We start from the raw sequence: 27,226 nt of genomic DNA, 5'->3' as shown, positions 1-27,226 counted from the left end.
ATAATATTCCCACGGTCGCAAGAATATTCCCACGGTCGCAAGAATATTCCAAATGCCAAATTATTGCCACCGTCACAAGAATCTTCCCAGGGTTACAAGAATTTTCCCACAGTCACAAGAATATTCCCACTGTCATAAGAATATTCCCAAGGTCACAAGAATATTCCCACGGTCATAAGAACTTTCCCCACGGTGACAAAAAATTTGTCTACGGTCACAAGAATATTCCAACGGTGATAAGAATATTCCCACGGTCTCAAGATAAGAATATTCCCACGGTGATATTCCCACGGTCACAAGAATTTTCCTACGGCCACAAGAATAATCCCACGGTGATAAGAATATTCCCACGGTGATAAGAATATTCCCACGGTCTCAAGAATATTACCACGGTCACAATCACACGGTCAAAAGAATATTCACACGGTCACAAGAATTTTCCCACGGTGATAAGAATATTCCCACGGTGATAAGAATATTACCAGGGTAACAAGAATATTCCCAGTGTCATAATATTCCCACGGTCATAAGAATATTCCCACGGTGATAAGAACTTTCGCACGGTCACAAGAACTTTCCCACGTTCACAAGAAAATTCCCACAGTCACAAGACTTTTCCCACGGTCACAAGAATATTCCAACGGTCAATAGAATATTCAAACGGCCACAAGAATTTTCCCACGGTCGCAAGAATATTCACTCGGTCACAAGGATATTCCCACGGTAGCAAGAATATTCCCACGGTCATAAGTATATTCCCACGGTCACAAGAATATTCCCACGTTAATAACAATATTCCCACGGTCATAAGAATATTCCTAGTGTCATAATATTACCACTGACATAAGAATATTCCCACAGTCACAAGAATATTCCCCCGGTTACAAGAATATTCCCATGGCCATAAGAATATTCCCACGACCATAATAGCTTTCCCACGGCCACAAGAATTTCCCCACGGTCACAATTTTCCCACGGTCACAAGAATTTTCCCACGGTCAAACGAATATTCCCACTTTCAAAAGAATTTTCCCACGGTCACAAGAATATTCCCACGGTCATATGAATATTCCCACGGTCTCAAGAATATTCCCACGGTGAAAAGAAATTTCCCACGGTCACAAGAACTTTCCCACGGTCATAAGATTATTCCCACGGTCTCAAGAATATTCCCTCGGTCATCATAATATTCCCACGGTCATCACAATATTCCCACGGTCACAAGAATATTCCCAAGGTCATAAGAGTTTTCCCACGGAGATAAGAATATTCCCACGGTCTCAAGAATATTACCACGGTCACAAGAATATACCCATGGTCAACAGAATATTCACACGGTCACAAGAATTTTCCCACGGACGCAAGAATATTCCTATTCCCACAGTCATAAGAATATTCCCACTTTCACAAGAATTTTCCCACGGTTGCAAGAATATTCTCACGATCGCAAGAATTTTCCCACGGTCGCAAGAATATTCACTCGGTCACAAGAATATTCCCACGGTCATAAGTATATTCCCACGGTCAAAAGAATATTCCCACGTTAATAACAATATTCCCACGGTCAAAAGAATATTCCCACAGTCATAAGAACATTCCCACGGTCATAAGAATTTTCGCACGGTCACAAGAATTTTCGCACGGTCACAAGAATTTTCCCACGGTCACAACAATTTTCCCAAGGTCAATAGAATATTCACACGGTCAAAAGAATTTTCCAACGGTCACAAGAATATTCCCACGGTGACTCGAATATTTCCACGGTCATAACAATATTCCCACGGTCACAAGAATTTTTCCAAGGTCACAAGAATTTTCCCACGGTCACAAGAATTTTCTCACGATCACAAGAATATTCCCAAATTCATAAGAATGTTTCCACGGTCACAAGAATATTTCCACGGTCGCAAGAATATTCCCAGTGTCATAATATTCCCACCATCATAAAAAATTTTGCACGGTCACAAGAATTTTCCAACGGACACAAGAACTTTCCCATGATCACAAGAATTTTCCCAAGGTCACAAGAATATTCCTACGGTGATAAGAATATTCACACAGTCACAAGAATATTCTCACGGTCTCTAGAATATTCCCACGGCCACATGAATTTTCCCACGGTCACAAGAATATTCCCATGATAAAAATATTCCCACGTTCAGAAGAATATTCCGACGGTCTCAAGAATATATTCCCATGGTCATAAGAACATTCTTACGATCATGAGAATATTCCAACGGTCACACGAATATTCCCACGGTCTTAATATTCCCACGGTCAGAAGAATATTAACACAGTCACAAGAATATTCCCACGGTCTCTAGAATATTCCCACGGTGATAAGAATATTCTCACGATCATAAGAATAGTCCCACGGTCACAAGAATATTCCCACGGTCATAAGAATATTCCCACGGTCAAAAGAATATTCCCACGGTCATTAATATTCCCACGGTCACAAGAATATTCCCACGGTCAGAAGAATATTCCCACGATCATAGAATATTCCCACGGTCACAAGAATATCACCACTGTCACTCGAATATTCTCACGGTTATAATATTCCCACGGCCACAAGAATATTCCTACGGTTGCAAGAATATTCCCATGGTCACACGAATATTACCACGGTCAGAAGAATATTCCCGCGGTGGCAAGAATATTTCCACGGTCGCAAGAATATCCCCACGGTCGAAGGAATATTATCACGGTCGCAAGAATATCCCGTGTTATAATATTCCCACGGTCATGAGAATATTCCCACGGCCAGAAGAATATTCCCACGGTCACAAGAATATTCCCACAGTCACTAGAATATTCCCACGGTGATAAGAGTACTCCCACGAATAATATTTCCCACGGTCATAAGAATATTCCCACGGTCAGAAGAATATTCCCACGGTCAGAAGAATATTCCCACGGTCTATAAGAATATTCCCACGGTCATAAGAATATTCCCACGATCATAAGAAATATTCCCACGGTCATAAGAATATTCCCACGGTCATTATATTCCCACGGTCACACGAATATTCCCACGGTCACACGAATATTCCTACAGTCACAAGAATATTCCCACGGTCACAAGAATATTCGCAAGGTCTCACGAATATTCCCACAAGAATTTTCCCACGGTATTCCCACTGTCATAAGAAAGGTCATAAGAATATTCCCACAGTCACAAGAATATTCGCAGGTCACAAGAATATTCCCACGGTGATAAGAATATTCCCACGGTGAAAAGAATATTCTCACGGTGATAAGAATATTCCCAAGGCCATAAGAATATTCCCACGGTCATAAGAATATTCCTTTGATCATAAGAATATTTCCACGTTCAGAAGAATATTCCTACTTTATAAGAATATTCCCACCATCAAAAAAATATTCCCAAGTTCACAGAAATATTCCCTCGGTCATAAGAATATTAACACGGTCACACGAATATTCCTACGGTCACACGAATATTCCTACGGTCACACGAATATCCCAACGGTCATAAGAATATTCTCACGGTCACACGAATATTCCCACGGTCACAAGAATATTCCCACGGTCACACTAATATTCCCAAGGTCACAAGAATATTCCCACGGTCACACGAATATTCCCACGGTCACAAGAATATTCCCACGGTCACACGAATATTCACACGGTCACACGAATATTCTCACGGTCCCAAGAATATTCCCACGGTCACACGAATATTCCCACGGTCATAAGAACATTCCTTCGATCATAAGAACATTCCCACGGTCACAAGAATATTCCCACCGTCATAAGAATATTCACACGGTCATTAGAACATTCCCAAGTCCATAAGAATAAATCCACATCCACAAGAATATTCCCACGATCACAAGAATATTCCCACGGTCACAAGCATATTCCCACTGTCATAATATTCCCAAGGTCATTAGAATTTTCCCAACGGTCATGGGAATATTCCCACGGACATATCTATATTCCCACGGTCACAAGAATATTCCCATGGTCACAAGAATATTCCCATGGCCATAATATTCCCAATGTCATTAGAATTTTCCCAAGGTCTTAAGAATATTCCTACACTCATAGGAATATTCGCATGTTTAGAAGAATATTCCTACGTTCATAAGAATATTCCCACGGTCTCAAGAATATTTCCACGGTCATAAGAATATTCCTACGATCATAAGAATATTCACACGGTTACAAGAATATTCCCACGGTCATAGGAATATTGCCACGGCCACAAGAATGTTCCCACGGGCATATTATTCCCACTGTCATTAGAATTTTCCCACGGTCACAAGAATATTCCCACGGTCAGTGTAAAATACTTCAAATGAAAAACGCGATGAAATGAGTATACTAAGCAATAACATAGTAAGAATAAAGGAATCAAGACGTCTCTATCTTACACTCGTACGAAAGTTGACTTGTGAGACGAGTTCAAGTTCCTCATGTTAGCTGTGATGCTTGTGTTGGGCTGCGTGCGGCTACCGTCAACAGCCTGTTTGATCAGACCATCAACCAGAAGGTATGGTCATAAACCATGCCACCGACGAAGACACTTGTAAACACTTGCCTTTCCCAACGTACTTGCTGTCACTACACCTGTTATGTCATTACTGTTGTTGCTACATCCACTATACGTTAAAATAACTCTAGATTAATAGATCATTCAAATATATGATTTATTTTTAAATGTATCAATATCCATTGTAAGAAGCATATTTCTAAACGAGAATCTAGCTATCAGTCTCGGGTCCACTGGCAGGAGCTCAACGAGGGACCAGCTATCAGTGGTCCGCTGGCAGGAGCTCAACGAGGGACCAGCTATCAGTCTAGGGTCCACTGGCAGGAGCTCAACGAGGGACCAGCTATCAGTCTAGGGTCCACTGGCAGGAGCTCAACGAGGGACCAGCTATCAGTCTAGGGTCCACTGGCAGGAGTTCAACGAGGGACCAGCTATCAGTCTAGGGTCCACTGGCAGGAGCTCAACGAGGGACCAGCTATCAGTGGTCCGCTGGCAGGAGCTCAACGAGGGACCAGCTATCAGTCTAGGGTCCACTGGCAGGAGCTCAACGAGGGACCAGCTATCAGTCTAGGGTCCACTGGCAGGAGCTCAACGAGGGAACAGCTATCAGTCTAGGGTCCACTGGCAGGAGCTCAACGAGGGACCAGCTATCAGTCTAGGGTCCACTGGCAGGAGCTCAACGAGGGACCAACTATCAGTCTAGGGTCCACTGGCAGGAGTTCAACGAGGGAACAGCTATCAGGGGTCCGCTGGCAGAAGCTCAACGAGGGACCAGTTATCAGTCTAGGGTCCACTGGCAGGAGCTCAACGAGGGACCAGCTATCAGTGGTCCGGTGGCAGAAGCTCAACGAGGGACCAGTTATCAGCCTCGGGTCCACTGGCAGGAGCTCAACGAGGGACCAGCTATCAGTTTGGGGTCCGCTGGCAGGGGCTCAACGAAGGACCAGCTATCAGCCTCGGGTCCACTGGGAGTAGCTCAACGAGTGATCAGCTATCAATCTGGGGTCCGATGGCAGAAGCTCAATGAGGGACCAGCTATCAGTCTGGGGTCCGCTGACAGGAGCTGAACGAGGAACCAGCTATCAGTCTGTGGTCCGCTTGCAAGAGCTCAACGAGGGACCAGCTATCAGTCTGGGATTCGCTGGCAGGAGCTCAACGAGGGACCAGCTATCAGTCTGGGGTCCGCTGGCAGGAGCTCAACGAGGGACCAGCTATCAGTCTGGGGTCCGCTGACAGGAGCTGAACGAGGGACCAGCTATCAGTCTGTGGTCCGCTTGCAAGAGCTCAACGAGGGACCAGCTATCAGTCTGGGATTCGCTGGCAGGAGCTCAACGAGGGACCAGCTATCAGTCTGGGGTCCGCTGGCAGGAGCTCAACGAGGGACCAGCTATCAGTCTGGGGTTCGCTGGCACGAGCTCAACGAGGGACCAGCTATCAGTCTGGAGTCCGCCGGCAGGAGCTCAACGAAGGAGCAGCTATCAGTCTGGGGTCCGCTGGCAGGAGCTCAACGAAGGAGCAGCTATCAATGTCTGGAGTCCGCTGGCAGGAGCTCAACGAAGGAGCAGCTATCAGTCTGGAGTCCGCTGGCAGGAGCTCAACGAAGGAGCAGCTATCAGTCTGGGGTCCGCTGGCAGGAGCTCAACGAAGGAGCAGCTATCAGTCTGGAGTCCACCGGCAGGAGCTCAACGAAGGAGCAGCTATCAGCCAAGAACTTCCTCCATTATTGTTCTTTTACTATTAGTGCTGTTTTTATTTGTCTTCTGGCAAGCAACATTTTATACCCAAGTTAGTATTCCAGCCCTCGCCATCCTCCCTCCTTCCCTCGCCATCCTCCCTCCTTCCCTCGCCATCCTCCCTCCTTCCCTCGCCTTCCTCCCTCCTTCCCTCGCCATCCTCCCTCCTTCCCTCGCCATCCTCCCTCCTTCCCTCGCCATCCTCCCTCCTTCCCTCGCCTTCCTCCCTCCTTCCCTCGCCATCCTCCCTCCTTCCCTCGCCATCCTCCCTCCTTCCCTCGCCATCCTCCCTCCTTCCCTCGCCTTCCTCCCTCCTTCCCTCGCCATCCTCCCTCCTTCCCTCGCCATCCTCCCTCCTTCCCTCGCCATCCTCCCTCCTTCCCTCGCCATCCTCCCTCCTTCCCTCGCCATCCTCCCTCCTTCCCTCGCCATCCTCCCTCCTTCCCTCGCCATCCTCCCTCCTTCCCTCGCCATCCTCCCTCCTTCCCTCGCCATCCTCCCTCCTTCCCTCGCCTTCCTCCCTCCTTCCCTAGCCATCCTACCTCCTTCCCTCTCCATCCTCCCTCCTTCCCTCGCCATCCTCCCTCCTTCCCTCGCCTTCCTCCCTCCTTCCCTCGCCATCCTCCCTCCTTCCCTCTCCATCCTCCCTCCTTCCCTCGCCTTCCTCCCTCCTTCCCTCGCCATCCTCCCTCCTTCCCTCGCCATCCTCCCTCCTTCCCTCGCCTTCCTCCCTCCTTCCCTCGCCTTCCTCCCTCCTTCCCTCTCCATCCTCCCTCCTTCCCTCGCCTTCCTCCCTCCTTCCCTCGCCATCCTCCCTCCTTCCCTCGCCATCCTCCCTCCTTCCCTCGCCATCCTCCCTCCTTCCCTCGCCATCCTCCCTCCTTCCCTCGCCATCCTCCCTCCTTCCCTCGCCATCCTCCCTCCTTCCCTCGCCATCCTCCCTCCTTCCCTCGCCATCCTCCCTCCTTCCCTCGCCATCCTCCCTCCTTCCCTCGCCATCCTCCCTCCTTCCCTCGCCTTCCTCCCTCCTTCCCTCGCCTTCCTCCCTCCTTCCCTCGCCTTCCTCCCTCCTTCCCTCGCCATCCTCCCTCCTTCCCTCGCCTTCCTCCCTCCTTCCCTCGCCATCCTCTCTCCTTTCCTCGCCTTCCTCCCTTCTTCCCTCGCCATCCTCCCTCCTTCCCTCGCCTTCCTCCCTCCTTCCGTCGCCTTCCTCCCTCCTTCCCTCGCCATCCTCCCTCCTTCCCTCGCCTTCCTCCCTCCTTCCCTCGCCTTCCTCCCTCCTTCCCTCGCCTTCCTTCCTCCTTCCCTCGCCATCCTCCCTCCTTCCCTCGCTATCCTCCCTCCTTCCCTCGCCATCCTCCCTCCTTCCCTCGCCTTCCTCCCTCCTTCCCTCGCCATCCTCCCTCCTTCCCTCGCCTTCCTCCCTCCTTCCCTCGCCTTCCTCCCTCCTTCCCTCGCCTTCCTTCCTCCTTCCCTCGCCATCCTCCCTCCTTCCCTCGCTATCCTCCCTCCTTCCCTCGCCATCCTCCCTCCTTCCCTCGCCTTCCTCCCTCCTTCCCTCGCCATCCTCCCTCCTTCCCTCGCTATCCTCCCTCCTTCCCTCGCCATCCTCCCTCCTTCCCTCGCCTTCCTCCCTCCTTCCCTCGCCATCCTCCCTCCTTCCCTCGCCATCCTCCCTCCTTCCCTCGCCATCCTCCCTCCTTCCCTCGCCATCCTCCCTCCTTCCCTCGCCATCCTCCCTCCTTCCCTCGCCATCCTCGCTCCTTCCCTCGCCATCCTCTATCCTTCCCTCGCCATCCTCCATCCTTCCTTCGCCATCCTCCCTCCTTCCCTCGCCATCCTCCCTCCTTCCCCCGCCATCCTCCCTCCTTCCCTCGCCATCCTCCCTCCTTCCCTCGCCATCCTCCCTCCTTCCCTCTCCATCCTCCCTCCTTCCCTCGCCATCCTCCCTCCTTCCCTCGCCATCCTCCCTCCTTCCCCCGCCATCCTCCCTCATTCCCTCGCCATCCTCTCTCCTTCCCTCGCCATCCTCCCTCCTTCCCTCGCCTTCCTCCCTCCTTCCCTCGCTATCCTCCCTCCTTCCCTCGCCATCCTTCCTCCTTCCCTCGCCATCCTCCCTCCTTCCCTCGCCATCCTCTCTCCTTCCCTCGCCATCCTCCCTCCTTCCCTCGCCATCCTCCCTCCTTCCCTCGCCATCCTCCCTCCTTCCCTCGCCATCCTCCCTCCTTCCCTCGCCATCCTCCCTCCTTCCCTCGCCATCCTCCCTCCTTCCCCCGCCATCCTCCCTCAGTCCCTCGCCATCCTCCCTCCTTCCCTCGCCATCCTCCCTCCTTCCCTCGCCATCCTCCCTCCTTCCCTCGCCATCCTCCCTCCTTCCCTCGCCATCCTCCCTCCTATCCTCGCCATCCTCCCTCCTTCCCTCGCCATCCTCCCTCCTTCCCTCGCCATCCTCCCTCCTTCCCTCGCCATCCTCCCTCCTTCCCTCGCCATCCTCCCTCCTTCCCTCGCCATCCTCCCTCCTTCCCTCGCCATCCTCCCTCCTTCCCTCGCCATCCTCCCTCCTTCCCTCGCCATCCTCCCTCCTTCCCTCGCCATCCTCCCTCCTTCCCTCGCCATCCTCCCTCCTTCCCTCGCCATCCTCCCTCCTTCCCTCTCCATTCTCCCTCCTTCCCTCGCCATCCTCCCTCCTTCCCTCGCCATCCTCCCTCCCTCCCTCGTCATCCTCCCTCCTTCCCTCGCCATCCTCCCTCCTTCCCTCGCCATCCTCCCTCCTTCCCTCACCATCATCCCTCCTTCCCTCGCCATCCTCCCTCCTTCCCTCGCCATCCTCCCTCCTTCCCTCACCATCCTCCCTCCTTCCCTCGCCATCCTCCCTCCTTCCCTCGCCATCCTCCTTCCTTCCCTCGCCATCCTCCCTCCTTCCCTTGCCATCCTCCCTTCTTCCCTCTCCATCCTCCCTCCTTCCCTCGCCATCCTCCCTCCTTCCCTCACCATCCACCCTCCCTCCCTCGTCATCCTCCCTCCTTCCCTCGCCATCCTCCCTCCTTCCCTCGCCATCCTCCCTCCTTCCCTCACCATCATCCCTCCGTCCCTCGCCATCCTCCCTCCTTCCCTCGCCATCCTCCCTCCTTCCCTCACCATCCTCCCTCCTTCCCTCGCCATCCTCCCTCCTTCCCTCGCCATCCTCCTTCCTTCCCTCGCCATCCTCCCTCCTTCCCTTGCCATCCTCCCTTCTTCCCTCTCCATCCTCCCTCCTTCCCTCGCCATCCTCCCTCCTTCCCTCGCCATCCTCCCTCCTTCCCTCAACATCCTCCCTCCTTCCCTCACCATCCTCCCTCCTTCCCTCACCATCCTCCCTCCTTCCCTCACCTTCCTCCCTCCTTCCCTCACCATCCTCCCTCCTTCCCTCACCATTCTCCCTCCTTCCCTCACCATTCTCCCTCCTTCCCTCACCATCCTCCCTCCTTCCCTCACTATCCTCCCTCCTTCCCTCACCATTCTCCCTCTTTCCCTCACCATCCTCCCTCCTTCCCTCACCATCCTCCCTCCTTCCCTCACCATCCTCCCTCCTTCCCTCACCATTCTCCCTCCTTCCCTCACCATCCTCCCTCCTTCCCTCACCTTCCTCCCTCCTTCCCTCACCATCCTCCCTCCTTCCCTCACCATACTCCCTCCTTCCCTCACCATCCTCCCTCCTTCCCTCACCATTCTCCCTCCTTCCCTCACCATTCTCCCTCCTTCCCTCACCATCCTCCCTCCTTCCCTCACCTTCCTCCCTCCTTCCCTCACCATCCTCCCTCCTTCCCTCACCATTCTCCCTCCTTCCCTCACCATCCTCCCTCCTTCCCTCACTATCCTCCCTCCTTCCCTCACCATCCTCCCTCCTTCCCTCACCATTCTCCCTCCTTCCCTCACCATCCTCCCTCCTTCCCTCACCTTCCTCCCTCCTTCCCTCACCTTCCTCCCTCCTTCCCTCACCATCCTCCCTCCTTCCCTCACTATCCTCCCTCCTTCCCTCACCATCCTCCCTCCTTCCCTCACCATTCTCCCTCCTTCCCTCACCATCCTCCCTCCTTCCCTCACCATCCTCCCTCCTTCCCTCACCATCCTCCTTCCTTCCCTCACCATTCTCCCTCCTTCCCTCACCATCCTCCCTCCTTCCCTCACCATCCTCCCTCCTTCCCTCACCATCCTCCCTCCTTCCCTCACCATTCTCCCTCCTTCCCTCACCATCCTCCCTCCTTCCCTCACCATCCTCCCTCCTTCCCTCACCATCCTCCCTCCTTCCCTCACCTTCCTCCCTCCTTCCCTCACCATCCTCCCTCCTTCCCTCACCATTCTCCCTCCTTCCCTCACCATCCTCCCTCCTTCCCTCGCCATCCTCCCTCCTTCCCTCACCATCCTCCCTCCTTCCCTCACCATACTCCCTCCTTCCCTCACCATTCTCCCTCCTTCCCTCACCATCCTCCCTCCTTCCCTCACCATCCTCCCTCCTTCCCTCGCCATCCTCCCTCCTTCCCTCACCATCCTCCCTCCTTCCCTCACCATCCTCCCTCCTTCCCTCACCATCCTCCCTCCTTCCCTCACCATCCTCCCTCCTTCCCTCACCATCCTCCCTCCTTCCCTCACCATCCTCCCTCCTTCCCTCGCCATTCTCCCTCCTTCCCTCACCATCCTCCCTCCTTCCCTCACCATCCTCCCTCCTTCCCTCACCATCCTCCCTCCTTCCCTCACCATCCTCCCTCCTTCCCTCTCCATTCTCCCTCCTTCCCTCACCATCCTCCCTCCTTCCCTCACCATCCTCCCTCCTTCCCTCACCATCCTCCCTCCTTCCCTCACCATCCTCCCTCCTTCCCTCACCATCCTCCCTCCTTCCCTCACCATCCTCCCTCCTTCCCTCACCATTCTCCTTCCTTCCCTCACCATCCTCCCTCCTTCCCTCACCATTCTCCCTCCTTCCCTCACCATCCTCCCTCCTTCCCTCACCATCCTCCCTCCTTCCCTCACCATTCTCCCTCCTTCCCTCACCATTCTCCCTCCTTCCCTCACCATCCTCCCTCCTTCCCTCACCATCCACCCTCCTTCCCTCACCATCCCCCCTCCTTCCATCACCATCCTCCCTCCTTCCCTCAACATCCCCTCTCCTTCCCTCAACATCCCCTCTCCTTCCCTCAACATCCCCTCTCCTTCCCTCAACATCCCCTCTCCTTCCCTCAACATCCCCTCTCCTTCCCTCAACATTCTCTCTCCTTCCCTCAACATCCCCTCTCCTTCCCTCAACATCCCCTCTCCTTCCCTCAACATCCCCTCTCCTTCCCTCAACATTCTCTCTCCTTCTCTCAACATCCCCTCTCCTTCCCTCAACATCCCCTCTCCTTCCCTCAACATCCTCTCTCCTTCCCTCACCATCCTCCCTCCTTCCCTCACCATCCTCCCTCCTTCCCTCACCATCCTCCCTCCTTCCCTCACCATCCTCCCTCCTTCCCTCACCATCCTCCCTCCTTCCCTCACCATCCTCCCTCCTTCCCTCACCATCCTCCCTCCTTCCCTCACCATCCTCCCTCCTTCCCTCACCATCCTCCCTCCTTCCCTCACCATCCTCCCTCCTTCCCTCACCATCCTCCCTCCTTCCCTCACCATCCTCCCTCCTTCCCTCACCATCCTCCCTCCTTCCCTCACCATCCTCCCTCCTTCCCTCACCATCCTCCCTCCTTCCCTCACCATCCTCCCTCCTTCCCTCACCATCCTCCCTCCTTCCCTCACCATCCTCCCTCCTTCCCTCACCATCCTCCCTCCTTCCCTCACCATCCTCCCTCCTTCCCTCACCATCCTCCCTCCTTCCCTCACCATCCTCCCTCCTTCCCTCACCATCCTCCCTCCTTCCCTCACCATCCTCCCTCCTTCCCAAGAGATTCATGCTGTCATCTCATGCCATTAAGTTTCCTTGCATAAAAAATGACTTCCTTGCTTCCATTTTTTTTAGCTTTCCTTTACTCTACCTTAGTTTTTAGTGTCCTCATTTATTGAATCGATTTTTCAATGGGAGTACCCTCCTTGTTACCTTTTTCTGCACCTATTACTGTAGGGGAGAGAGCATAACTTTGTAGTACTCACGGTTAGTGGCCAAACTTCAAACACCTTTTATTGTACAGCAATAAAGGAGCGAAACAGACTGCCTGCACATGTCAAAGCCAGTCATACCATGAACCATTTCAAGACCCAAAGGTACCTAATGAATGTAGAGACAGACAGGGAGTAGAATAATTTATTTTTTTTAGCTAACACCCACGTAAATAACTCTTTTTACCTTATTCCTAGTATATATACTTTATAGTATAATAATAAGGTATTAAAAGGATCCCAATGGAAATAAGTCACTCTAACTTTTTTGGGTTATCCCAGGTTATCTACACATATGCTGCTATGTATAATCTATGTAACTATATTTGTATATACCTGAATAAACTTATAAACTGAATAACTTATAAACTTAAACGTATCTTCTTGTATGTAACTTGAGGACCTTTAACGTAGCAACATATTCAAAATTGCCTTTACAAACGAGCATAATAATGTTAGTATTTTTCCTGGCATAGAGACTATGTACAAAGTAAACCATTTTTAATAGTCTATGTTCCGATTTAAAGCTTTGTTTTCACAGAATGTCGACCATATATGTTGAAAAGTTTTGCCTACCAAAAGTTTCTGGCGATTTGTAATGTTAATTTGAAGGTATCATAGGTATTATTTTCAATCTTGTTGCTCGCAGATTGAAAATCACTTAATTTTCAGTAATAAACACTATATTTTCTGGCTGTGCTGGCCACGTCGTTTTCTCACTTGTCGATCACAAAGTCGACCTTTCAAGGAGCCTCTAAATAACCCCCGCTATTTCTTAAAAAAAAAAAAGGAGAAATGTTTATAATTCTGACCATAAATTTTAAAGGGGTGGACCGGTAAGCCAGCGGAAGGTATTCGTTAGATGACCAAAAGCTCCAACGGCGGGTCATCATCTGACAAAGACCCGCGTCAGGAAACACTTGTCCTGTTTCCTGACAAACCTTACCTAACCTAACCTAACCTAAGCTAACCTAACCTAACCTAACCTAACCTAAGCTAACCTAACCTAACCTAACCTAACCTAACCTAACCTAACCTAAGCTAACCTAACCTAACCTAACCTAACCTAACCTAACCTAACCTAAGCTAACCTAACCTAACCTAACCTAACCTAACCTAACCTAAGCTAACCTAACCTAACCTAAGCTAACCTAACCTAACCTAACAAAAGCTAACCTAACCTAACCTAACCTAACCTAACCTAACCTAAGCTAACCTAACCTAACCTAAGCTATATCTTACCTGTGAGCTTATCATTCATCTTGACTTGCCTTGTGATGTCTACCTTCATCTCTAACCTTTTATTGCTCTCTCTCTCCGTCTCTCTCTCTCTCTCTTTCTCTCTCTCTCTCTCTCTCTCTCTCTCTCTCTATTTCCTGCCTTCATTGTTGTATATCCTCTTCGTCTCGAACCATCTGTTGCTACATCTAATCTACCTTCAGTTACTGTTTTCCCTATTCTTCTCCTACTTTCTCTTACTATCTTTATTTCCTATCTCATGGTGATGTTTCATCTCTCAAAATTCTGTTGCTCTTTCTCTCAGACTTTCTTTCGCTATGTTTCCTTCTCCAGCCTTATTTTGTTGTCACTTTTCCTAGGTTTTGTTAATCTCTCTCTCTCTCTCTCCCTCTCTTCTCTTGCTTTATGTAACTCTTAATATTGGTTGTTGTCTCTCTTCTGCGTTTTCTTGTTGGTTGTTGTTATTACTCTTCTTTTACAGTCTGTCTCCTGTCTTTATTCATCGTCTTCTATTCTTTTGCTCCCATTATGTCTTGTCTTTCCCCTCACACTTTTCATCCACTGTCTCTCTGTATCTCTTCCGTCTCATTACCCTCCTCGCGTATCCTCTCTTTCCTTCCTTTGTCCTCGTGTCTATATTCTTTTTTTCTGAAAATTGTGTCTTATTTTATATTTGCATTAATTTCTTTTTCTGTTATCCTCTGTTTCATTTTCTATACACAAGTTTATTTATATTCTTCCTTTTACCTCTTTTCTCTCTTATCCTTCTCTCTCCTGCATTCATTCCCTCTCTTCCATCCATCCACGCTTCACCTCATTCTTCCTTCCCTTCTTAGTACTTTTGTTAAACTTCTGGTTTTTCATCCTAGCTCCTCCTACTTCTTCTCTTCCTCTTTCTGCTCATCCTTCTCCTCCTGCTCTGGACTTTGCTTCCTTGCCCATCTGTTTTATTCCTTCCCTTCATTATTCCATTCATTTCCTCTTTTCATAAACCATTAAATCACCCTTTTCCTTCACCTTTCTACTTTTCCTTTCCTCAAATTTCCCATTACCTTCTTATCTCCTCTCACCTTCCCCTAACTCAACCACCATTCCTCATCTTCCTCTTCATCACCCATTTTCCCCCTCTCCCTCTTAATCCCTCTCCTCCCCCCCCTCTCACCTAACACCCCAAAATCCCAACCAACTCTTCCCCCTTCCTTTCTCTTCCCATCTCCTTTACTCCATTCCTCACGAACCGACCTGCTCCCTAACACTCCCACAGCCTTCCAAATGCATGTAGTTTGCCCAGTACACAGTGTGAAATATTGAGACTGGAGGTGGGAGAGCCAGTGCTTCGTGAATTCCAGAGACAAACACCAGACACCTTCAGGTCGGAGAGATGATCCCTGCAGGTCACACTGACCTAGTTCAGGTCACACTGATGATCCCTACAGATTATAGGTGGCTCAGTCCGTGTCACCCTGACTTCCACTAGGTTGCACAGATGACCCTTTCCATGAAATAAGGATGACACAATTGGTAATTAACACGGACTTGATGGGTTGAAGAGACGCATGAGCAAACAGGAAGATATGTCAGAAAATATTTCAGTCCTGGAATCTTGATCACTTCTAATAAATGTCCAAGTGTTTGTTTATGTGTGTGTTTAGACCAGTAATGATGCCCTCTGGGGGGGCACACCCGACCACACCTCTATGCCACACACACACACACACACACACACACCTCAAATAGGCGAGTACAAATAGGTGACTACACGCACGCATACACACAGGAGCGATGAATCGACCCCTTCAGCCACAATTAGGTGAGTACAATTAGGCGAGACCAATTAGGTGAGTACATATTTACCGCCCCACCAGGTCACACAGACCTTCGTGTCACATACACCACACTTCCAGGTCACACACACATCTCCAGATCACACACTACAACTCCAGGTTTCACTTCCATTCATCCAGGTCACACTACCACACCTTCAGGTCACACACATTACCACACCACCAGGTCACATACATTACCACACCACCAGGTCACGTACATTACCACACCACCAGGTCACATACATTACCACACCACCAGGTCACGTGCATTACCACACCTCCAGGTCACACTGCCACACCTCCAGGTCACACACATTACTACACTTATAGGTCAATATACATGACCACACCAACAGGTCATGTAACCTCCTGGTCAAATTAGTGACCACCTACAAGTCAGATAACCCTCTCCAGGTCACACAAATGACCCATTTCAGGTCATAAGGTCACTTTTCACATTTAACAAATTTTCCACAAAAAACGCGAGATTAAAGATTGCTTTCCCTCGTTCTCACTTTAAAGTAACAAACTGAGCAACGGGTCACACCCGGCCACACTCAGGTCACACTCGTCCACACACTCATGTCACACTCGTCTACACCACAGGTCACACCCATCCACACCATCACAGATTACACCCGTCCACACTACCAGAGGTCACACCCGTCCACACCACAGGTCACACCCGTCTACAACCCCTCATGTCACACCCGTCCACACTATCACAAGTCACATTCGTCCACACCACACGTCACACTCGTCCACACTAATGGTCACACTAGCCCACACCACCACAGGTTATATGTCCACACCACAATAGGTAACACTAGCCCATACCACAGGTCACACTTGTCCACACCACAAGTAACACTAACCCACACTACACCACCACAGGTCACACGTGTCCACACCACAAGTAACACTAACCCACACCACACCACCACAGGTCACACTTGTCCACACCACAAGTAACACTAACCCACACCACACTACCACAGGTCACACTTGTCCACACCACAAGTAACACTAACCCACACCACACCACCACAGGTCACACTTGTCCACACCACAACACTAACCCACACCACACCACCACAGGTCACTCTTGTCCACACCACCACAGGTCACACTTGTCCGCACCACCACAGGTTACACTAGCCCGCACCACAGGCCACACTTCTCCACACCACAGGTCACACTAACCCATACCACCACAGGTCACACTCAACACAAGTCACACTTGTCCACACAACTACAGGTCACACTTGTCCACACCACCACTGGTCACACTAACCCACACCACAAGTCACACTCGTCCATACCACAGGTCATACTAACCCACACCACAGGTCTCATTCGTCCACACCACAGGCCACACTAACCCACACCATCACGGGTCACACTCGTCCACACCACCACAGGCTACACTAACCCACACCATCACAGGTCACACTCGTCCACACCACCACAGGCCACACTAACCCACACCATCACAGGTCACACTCGTCCACACCACCACAAGTCACACTAACCCTCACCATCACAGGTCACACTCGTCCACACCACCACAAATCACACTAACCCATACCATTAACAGGTCACATTCGTCCACACCAGTCACACTAACCCACATTTCCACAGGTTACACTCGTCCACACCACCACAGGTCACAGGTTAGGTTACTTTAGGTTATGTTAGCTGAGGTTACGATGCTTTAGGTTTGCTTAAGTTACTTTAAGTTTGGTTGGTTTGGTTGCATTAGGTTAAGTTGGTTAGGTTATGTTAGGTTATATTAGGTTAAGTTGGTTAGATCAGGTTTCGTTACTTTAGGTTAGACTGGTTAAGTTAAGTTACTTCAGGTTAGGCTAGGTTAGGTTACTTAAGGTTAGGTTAGGTTACTTGAGGTTAGGTTAGGTTAAGTTAGGTTAGGTTAGGTTACTTGAGGTTAGGTTAGGTTAGGTTACTTCAGGTTAGGTTAGGTTATGTTAGGTTACTTCAGGTTACTTCAGATGACTGTGAAACAGAAACCTGTAACTGTTTTGCATGATGGTAGGATTGCTGGTTTCTTTTTCTGTCTCATAAACACGCTAGATAACAGGGATATCTTGCTACTTCTACTTACACTTTGGTCACACTTCACAGACACGCACATGCATATATATATATACATACATCTAGGTTTTTCTCCTTTTTCTAAATAGCTCTTGTTCTTCTTTATTTCTTCTATTGTCCATGGGGAAGTGGAAAAGAATCTTTCCTCCGTAAGCCATGCGTGTCGTATGAGGCGACTAAAATGCCGGGAGCAATGGGCTAGTAACCCCTTCTCCTGTAGACATTTACTAAAAAAGAGAAGAAGAAAAACTTTATAAAACTGGGATGCTTAAATGTGCGTGGATGTAGTGCGGATGACAAGAAACAGATGATTGCTGATGTTATGAATGAAAAGTTGGATGTCCTGGCCCTAAGCGAAACAAAGCTGAAGGGGGTAGGGGAGTTTCAGTGGGGGGAAATAAATGGGATTAAATCTGGAGTATCTGAGAGAGTTAGAGCAAAGGAAGGGGTAGCAGTAATGTTAAATGATCAGTTATGGAAGGAGAAAAGAGAATATGAATGTGTAAATTCAAGAATTATGTGGATTAAAGTAAAGGTTGGATGCGAGAAGTGGGTCATAATAAGCGTGTATGCACCTGGAGAAGAGAGGAATGCAGAGGAGAGAGAGAGGTTTTGGGAGATGTTAAGTGAATGTATAGGAGCCTTTGAACCAAGTGAGAGAGTAATTGTGGTAGGGGACCTGAATGCTAAAGTAGGAGAAACTTTTAGAGAGGGTGTGGTAGGTAAGTTTGGGGTGCCAGGTGTAAATGATAATGGGAGCCCTTTGATTGAACTTTGTATAGAAAGGGGTTTAGTTATAGGTAATACATATTTTAAGAAAAAGAGGATAAATAAGTATACAAGATATGATGTAGGGCGAAATGACAGTAGTTTGTTGGATTATGTATTGGTAGATAAAAGACTGTTGAGTAGACTTCAGGATGTACATGTTTATAGAGGGGCCACAGATATATCAGATCACTTTCTAGTTGTAGCTACACTGAGAGTAAAAGGTAGATGGGATACAAGGAGAATAGAAGCATCAGGGAAGAGAGAGGTGAAGGTTTATAAACTAAAAGAGGAGGCAGTTAGGGTAAGATATAAACAGCTATTGGAGGATAGATGGGCTAATGAGAGCATAGGCAATGGGGTCGAAGAGGTATGGGGTAGGTTTAAAAATGTAGTGTTAGAGTGTTCAGCAGAAGTTTGTGGTTACAGGAAAGTGGGTGCGGGAGGGAAGAGGAGCGATTGGTGGAATGATGATGTAAAGAGAGTAGTAAGGGAGAAAAAGTTAGCATATGAGAAGTTTTTACAAAGTAGAAGTGATGCAAGGAGGGAAGAGTATATGGAGAAAAAGAGAGAGGTTAAGAGAGTGGTGAAGCAATGTAAAAAGAGAGCAAATGAGAGAGTGGGTGAGATGTTATCAACAAATTTTGTTGAAAATAAGAAAAAGTTTTGGAGTGAGATTAACAAGTTAAGAAAGCCTAGAGAACAAATGGATTTGTCAGTTAAAAAAAGGAGAGGAGAGTTATTAAATGGAGAGTTAGAGGTATTGGGAAGATGGAGGGAATATTTTGAGGAATTGTTAAATGTTGATGAAGATAGGGAAGCTGTGATTTCGTGTATAGGGCAAGGAGGAATAACATCTTGTAGGAGTGAGGAAGAGCCAGTTGTGAGTGTGGGGGAAGTTCGTGAGGCAGTAGGTAAAATGAAAGGGGGTAAGGCAGCCGGGATTGATGGGATAAAGATAGAAATGTTAAAAGCAAGTGGGGATATAATTTTGGAGTGGTTGGTGCAATTATTTAATAAATGTATGGAAGAGGGTAAGGTACCTAGGGATTGGCAGAGAGCATGCATAGTTCCTTTGTATAAAGGCAAAGGGGATAAAAGAGAGTGCAAAAATTATAAGGGGATAAGTCTGCTGAGTATACCTGGTAAAGTGTATGGTAGAGTTATTATTGAAAGAATTAAGAGTAAGACGGAGAATAGGATAGCAGATGAACAAGGAGGCTTTAGGAAAGGTAGGGGGTGTGTGGACCAGGTGTTTACAGTGAAACATATAAGTGAACAGTATTTAGATAAGGCTAAAGAGGTCTTTGTGGCATTTATGGATTTGGAAAAGGCGTATGACAGGGTGGATAGGGGGGCAATGTGGCAGATGTTGCAAGTGTATGGTGTAGGAGGTAGGTTACTGAAAGCAGTGAAGAGTTTTTACGAGGATAGTGAGGCTCAAGTTAGAGTATGTAGGAAAGAGGGAAATTATTTCCCAGTAAAAGTAGGCCTTAGACAAGGATGTGTGATGTCACCGTGGTTGTTTAATATATTTATAGATGGGGTTGTAAGAGAAGTAAATGCGAGGGTCTCGACAAGAGGCGTGGAGTTAAAAGATAAAGAATCACACACAAAGTGGGAGTTGTCACAGCTGCTCTTTGCTGATGATACTGTGCTCTTGGGAGATTCTGAAGAGAAGTTGCAGAGATTGGTGGATGAATTTGGTAGGGTGTGCAAAAGAAGAAAATTAAAGGTGAATACAGGAAAGAGTAAGGTTATGAGGATAACAAAAAGATTAGGTGATGAAAGATTGAATATCAGATTGGAGGGAGAGAGTATGGAGGAGGTGAATGTATTCAGATATTTGGGAGTGGACGTGTCAGCGGATGGGTCTATGAAAGATGAGGTGAATCATAGAATTGATGAGGGAAAAAGAGTGAGTGGTGCACTTAGGAGTCTGTGGAGACAAAGAACTTTGTCCTTGGAGGCAAAGAGGGGAATGTATGAGAGTATAGTTTTACCAATGCTCTTATATGGGTGTGAAGCATGGGTGATGAATGTTGCAGCGAGGAGAAGGCTGGAGGCAGTGGAGATGTCATGTCTGAGGGCAATGTGTGGTGTGAATATAATGCAGAGAATTCGTAGTTTGGAAGTTAGGAGGAGGTGCGGGATTACCAAAACTGTTGTCCAGAGGGCTGAGGAAGGGTTGTTGAGGTGGTTCGGACATGTAGAGAGAATGGAGCGAAAAAGAATGACTTCAAGAGTGTATCAGTCTGTAGTGGAAGGAAGGCGGGGTAGGGGTCGGCCTAGGAAAGGTTGGAGAGAGGGGGTAAAGGAGGTTTTGTGTGCGAGGGGCTTGGACTTCCAGCAGGTATGCATGAGCGTGTTTGATAGGAGTGAATGGAGACAAATGGTTTTTAATACTTGACGTGCTGTTGGAGTGTGAGCAAAGTAACATTTATGAAGGGGTTCAGGGAAACCGGCAGGCCGGACTTGAGTCCTGGAGATGGGAAGTACAGTGCCTGCACTCTGAAGGAGGGGTGTTAATGTTGCAGTTTAAAAACTGGAGTGTAAAGCACCCTTCTGGCAAGACAGTGATGGAGTGAATGATGGTGAAAGTTTTTCTTTTTCGGGCCACCCTGCCTTGGTGGGAATCGGCCAGTGTGATAATAATAAAATACTTCAGGTTAGGTTAGGTTAAGTTAGGTTAGGTTAGGTTAGGTTAGGTTACTTGAGGTTAGGTTAGGTTAGGTTACTTCAGGTTAGGTTAGGTTAGGTTATGTTAGGTTATGTTAGGTTATGTTAGGTTAGGTTAGGTTAGGTTATGTTAGGTTACTTGAGGTTAGGTTAGGTTAGGTTACTTGAGGTTAGGTTAGGTTAGGTTACTTGAGGTTAGGTTAGGTTATGTTAGGTTACTTCAGGTTAGGTTAGGTTATGTTAGGTTACTTCAGGTTAGGTTAGGTTATGTTAGGTTACTTCAGGTTAGGTTAGGTTATGTTAGGTTACTTCAGGTTAGGTTAGGTTATGTTAGGTTACTTCAGGTTAGGTTAGGTTAGGTTACTTTAGGTTAGATTACTTCAGGTTAGGTTAGGTTAGGTTAGGTTACTTCAGGTTAGGTTAGGTTATGTTAGGTTACTTCAGGTTAGGTTAGGTTAGGTTACTTTAGGTTAGGTTACTTCAGGTTAGGTTAGGTTAGGTTAGGTTACTTCAGGTTAGGTTAGGTTACTTCAGGTTAGGTTAGGTTATGTTAGGTTACTTCAGGTTAGGTTAGGTTAGGTTACTTTAGGTCAGGTTTCCTTTATCAGTAAAATTTAACTAATTATAAAGTATGACAAAGACGATAAATGAAGTATGCTATAAAGGCCATAAAAAGTTCTGGTGAGTGGACAAAAGACAGAGACGTACCAACAACAACAACAGAATCTACGTCAAATAACAATCATTCTTTATCTCAGTAACAGTGAATTACTACTTAGATTATCACATTTTAATTGATACTACCCATAATTTACGATTTTACTGAATATTTTCTGCTTTCCAATAAAATTGAAATATTTTGACTAAAAATTCATTATTTTAGATTTCATTGTAACTGTCATATGATTTTTTTTAAATGTGCCGGTTCATTAAGAGACGAGGCTAATTTACGTTCATCTACCCACACTAGGATGACACCTTCACAAAGGTGTACACGGGAGTGGCTGCCTTCATTAAGATGTATTAAATATTGTTTACTGAAAGGCAGCATCTCCCACGCTGAGCGGAAGCACTATCCATCTCTTCACTATTCTTTGCGCTGTTTCCGACACTTGCTTAGCTCTACTAATTAAATAATAATAATAATCCGATGATACATCAAGAATGCTCTTGTCCCATTTATGTAAGGGCTCGTAGGGTTCATTACCATTCTCTTAGTGAACAATCTTACGTGCTACGTCAATTTAGTTTATGATGTTTACATGATGTATATACTTCTAAACTGTTGTATTCTGAGCACCTCTGCAAAAGCAGTGATAATATGTGAGTGTGGTGAAAGTGTTGAATGATGATGAAATCATTTTCTTTTTGGGGATTTTCTTTCTTTTTTGGGTCATCCTGCCTGGGTGGGAGACGGCCGACTTGTTGAAAAAAAAAAATTTTCCCTTCACACACTTCCTTTCTGCTGTTTGGTTCAGCCCACATTCGTGTACGTACTTACAAAGGCCAGGTTCCTCAAGGTTAACCAGAGGAGGGCGCCTCCTTCAGCATGCGATACCACCTTTGTCACTCACCTGCCTCGCGGCCGCCCTTGATGGAGAAGCCGAAGCCTTGGCCAGACTTGGAGTCCCTGTGGATGTTGAGGAGGCGGAAGCCAGGGCCAGGACAGGCCATCAGCCCGGAGAGTAGCACCTGGACGTGAGGGGAAAGGAGACAGTGAATAAGTAAGGCTGTTATTGTAATTAAAACTAAGCCTTATAAGTAAGGCTTGTACTCATAGTATCAACATTAAGGTGCACATCAGTTCAACTGTCTACTAATATGTTATAATTCTCCTATAATCTACCTTGTCCACAATTACTATCGCATTTGCTTTGTCTACTTTTGTAAAGTGAAGTCCAGGATCTTTCCTTAATTTATGGTATGAGTTAACAATTTTCTGAAGACAATTGTATTGCAGAGGTCTGAGCTTTGCTCAGACCTCTGCAACACAATTGTCCTCAAAGGTCTGTAAAGTCTAAGAATAAAGACCAATGGAACGTAAGGTCTAACAATAAAGACCAATGGAATGTAAAGTCTAAGAAAGACCAATGGAACGTAAAGTCTAACAATAAAGACCAATGGAACGTAAAGTCTAACAATAAAGACCAATGGAACGTAAAGTCTAACAATAAAGACCAATGGAACGTAAAGTCTAACAATAAAGACCAATGAAACGTAAAGTCTAACAATAAAGACCAATGGAACGTAAAGTCTAACAATAAAGACCAATGGAACGTAAAGTCTAACAATAAAGACCAGTGTCACATTAGGTCAAACAATAAACAAAAACCAGTCTGATTTTTGTGTTGTTCTTACCTTTGATTTATGGTTTTTGACCTTCTTGCTGAGTTTACGTAGATGGTGTTGGTGCTTGTGGTGGTCAGCGTGGCGGGGGGGCGGCTGAGGCGGCTGGGGGGCGCCCTCTTGGATGGGAATAAATCCCAGCTGGCGGGATAGACGGGAAGCGTTGTCGGGACCCACCAAACGAGGGGCGCCGCCACCTATCCCTCCCGCCGGGGGCGGATGCGGTCCCTGCGGGCTGGCGGGTGGGGGCGGAGACCCCGGGAGCTCGGTCGGAGGGACGGGGGATGGCGGGGGGTCCCTGAGGGACGCGGTGACGGGCTGGGGGGGCGGGGGATCCTCCTCATCATCAGGATTCTCGTACATGATGTAGGATTCCTGCAGTCCCAGGTGGATGCTGCGCAGCGCGGCCTCCACACTGGACACCAGCGCTGCCAGCCGCTCCTCGTCCTCCTCCGCCAGGACGGTGCGCGGTGAGGCGTCGCGCGGTCCCCGCGGCAGCTTGTTGAAGTCCTGCGGCATGACGTACACGGGGTAGTGGACGGCGCCGGGATCTTGCGTCCACACGACGCCTGCCGCCGTGGTGTACGCCGATACCGGAAGCCCCGCCAGCGCCGCCGCCGCCTCCTCGCTGGTGGTGGCGGCGGCGGCGGTGGTGAGGCCACCATTAAAGAGCGCGGCGGGGGAGCGCTTGGTCTGCGGCGGCGGCGGCGGGTGGTTGCGCCCAGGGTTGTCACCCGTCAGATTGGTAAGGCTGTGGTGCAGCCCAGATATGGGCGGGGGGGCGCCGCCCCACAAGCCCAGCCGCCCCCGCCCGCCCACATCCCCGGCGACGCTGGTGAAGGCGGTGAGGGGTTCATGGGGTGGGGGGCCTGGGTTGCGGCCTGGGGGTAGCGGCCTGGGGTTGATCAGGACGGGGGGCGGGTCGACGAGAGAGTCCTCCTGGATAGAGGGGGCGGAGCGGCTGCGGGTGGAGGACGCGGGCGGCCACGCGGAGGGCAGCGCCCCCCGCAGGGCGGGCGGCGGGGGCGGCGGGACGTCAGTGAGGCCGAGCTGGTAGAGCTCCCGCTCAATGTCATCATTGTCGTGGTCGTGAAGATGCGTCATGCTGCGCACTACCTGCCCCCCGCCGCGCCCCCCCGCCACATGGCTGCCTGGCGGGGGGGCTCACCTCCCGCCCACTCCCGCGCCGCCTCACCGCACGCCCTCGACCGTGACTCTCTGCTCATGCGCCACTCTACCGTAGCCACGTCACCAACACCAGCGCATTAGAGCGCACTGCCTGGAAAAAAGAAAATGGCAAGTCAGATGAATGCATAATATGCGCCTGTATTATTGTGCTATTTTAATAACTTCGTTGTCCATCCTGTGGGAGGTACTCATCCCATACCCATCCTGTGGGAGGTACTCATCCCATACCCATCCTGTGGGAGGTACTCATCCCATACCCATCCTGTGGGAGGTACTCATCCCTTACCCATCCTGTGGGAGGTACTCATCCCATACCCATCCTGTGGGAGGTACTCATCCCTTACCCATCCTGTGGGAGGTACTCATCCCTTACCCATCCTGTGGGAGGTACTCATCCCATATCCATCCTGTGGGAGGTACTCATCCCATACCCATCCTGTGGAAGGTACTCATCCCATACCCATCCTGTGGAAGGTACTCATCCCATACCCATCCTTTGGGAGGTACTCATCCCTTACCCATCCTGTGGGAGGTACTCATCCCTTACCCATCCTGTGGGAGGTACTCATCCCATACCCATCCTGTGGGAGGTACTCATCCCATACCCATCCTGTGGGAGGTACTCATCCCTTACCCATCCTGTGGGAGGTACTCATCCCTTACCCATCCTGTGGGAGGTACTCATCCCATATCCATCCTGTGGGAGGTACTCATCCCATACCCATCCTGTGGGAGGTACTCATCCCATACCCATCCTGTGGGAGGTACTCATCCCATACCCATCCTGTGGGAGGTACTCATCCCATACCCATCCTGTGGGAGGTACTCATCCCATACCCATCCTGTGAGAAATACTCATTCCATACCCATCCTGTGGGAAATACTCATTCCATACCCATCCTGTGGGAAATACTCATTCCATACCCATCATGTGGGAAGTACTCATCCTATACCCATCCTGTGGGAGGTACTCATCCCATACCCATCCTGTGGGAGGTACTCATCCCATACCCATCCTGTGGGAGGTACTCATCCCATACCCATCCTGTGGGAGGTACTCATCCCTTACCCATCCTGTGGGAGGTACTCATCCCATACCCATCCTGTGGAAGGTACTCATCCCATACCCATCCTTTGGGAGGTACTCATCCCTTACCCATCCTGTGGGAGGTACTCATCCCTTACCCATCCTGTGGGAGGTACTCATCCCATACCCATCCTGTGGGAGGTACTCATCCTATACCCATCCTGTAGGAAGTACTCATCCCATACCCATCCTGTGGGAGGTACTCATCCCATACCCATCCTGTGAGAAATACTCATTCCATACCCATCCTGTGGGAAATACTCATCCCATACCCATCCTGTGGGAGGTACTCATCCCATACCCATCCTGTGGGAGGTACTCATCCCATACCCATCCTGTGGGAGGTACTCATCCCATACCCATCCTGTGGGAGGTACTCATCCCATACCCATCCTGTGAGAAATACTCATTCCATACCCATCCTGTGGGAAATACTCATTCCATACCCATCCTGTGGGAAATACTCATTCCATACCCATCATGTGGGAAATACTCATCCTATACCCATCCTGTAGGAAGTACTCATCCCATACCCATCCTGTGGGAGGTACTCATCCCATACCCATCCTGTGGGAGGTACTCATCCCATACCCATCCTGTAGGAAGTACTCATCCTATACCCATCCTGTAGGAAGTACTCATCCCATACCCATCCTGTGGGAGGTACTCATCCCATACCCATCCTGTGAGAAATACTCATTCCATACCCATCCTGTGGGAAATACTCATTCCATACCCATCCTGTGGGAAGTACTCATCCCATACCCATCCTGTGGGAGGTACTCATCCCATACCCATCCTGTGGGAAATACTCATTCCATACCCATCCTGTGGGAAATACTCATTCCATACCCATCCTGTGGGAAGTACTCATCCCATACCCATCCTGTGGGAGGTACTCATCCCATACCCATCCTGTGGGAAATACTCATTCCATACCCATCCTGTGGGAAATACTCATCCCATACCCATCCTGTGGGAGGTACTCATCCCATACCCATCCTGTGAGAAATACTCATTCCATACCCATCCTGTGGGAAATACTCATTCCATACCCATCCTGTGGGAAATACTCATTCCATACCCATCCTGTGGGAAGTACTCATCCTATACCCATCCTGTAGGAAGTACTCATCCCATACCCATCCTGTGCCAGGTTCTCACCCCATACCCATCCTGGGGGAAGCGCTCATCCTATACCCATCCTGTAGGAAGTACTCATCCCATACCCACCCTGTGGAAGGTACTCATCCCATATCCATCCTGTGGGAGGTACTCATCCCATACCCATCCTGTGGGAGGTACTCATCCCATACCCATCCTGTGGGAGGTACTCATTCCATATCCATCCTGTGGGAGGTACTCATCCCATACCCATCCTGTGGGAGGTACTCATCCCATACCCATCGTGTGGGAGGTACTCATCCCATACCCATCCTGTGGGAGGTACTCATCCCTTACCCATCCTGTGGGAGGTACTCATCCCATACCCATCCTGTGGAAGGTACTCATCCCATACCCATCCTGTGAGAAATACTCATTCCATACCCATCCTGTGGGAAATACTCATTCCATACCCATCCTGTGGGAAATACTCATCCCATGC

The 27,226-nt window shown here is 49.2% G+C and overlaps 1 protein-coding gene across 2 annotated transcripts in view; it reads right to left on the bottom strand.

The window, feature by feature from the left end:
• LOC128702379 (whirlin) overlaps nt 1-24,621 on the bottom strand; it is a 1,352,782-nt gene extending 1,328,161 nt beyond the window's left edge. For both annotated transcript variants that reach the window (XM_070099896.1, XM_070099897.1), the window contains exons 1-2: nt 23,358-24,621; nt 22,574-22,691 (exon numbers count right to left, since the gene is read on the bottom strand). In XM_070099896.1, coding sequence (XP_069955997.1) covers nt 22,574-22,691; nt 23,358-24,449 — 1,210 coding nt within the window. In that variant the 5' untranslated portion in view covers nt 24,450-24,621. The remainder of the gene's footprint in view (nt 1-22,573; nt 22,692-23,357) is intronic.
• Between the last annotated feature and the right edge of the window lie 2,605 nt (nt 24,622-27,226).

This window comes from Cherax quadricarinatus, chromosome 70 (assembly GCF_038502225.1).
Source record: "Cherax quadricarinatus isolate ZL_2023a chromosome 70, ASM3850222v1, whole genome shotgun sequence".
In the NCBI taxonomy this organism is placed as follows: domain Eukaryota; kingdom Metazoa; phylum Arthropoda; class Malacostraca; order Decapoda; family Parastacidae; genus Cherax; species Cherax quadricarinatus.
This window is presented reverse-complemented; position numbering and strand designations above follow the sequence as displayed.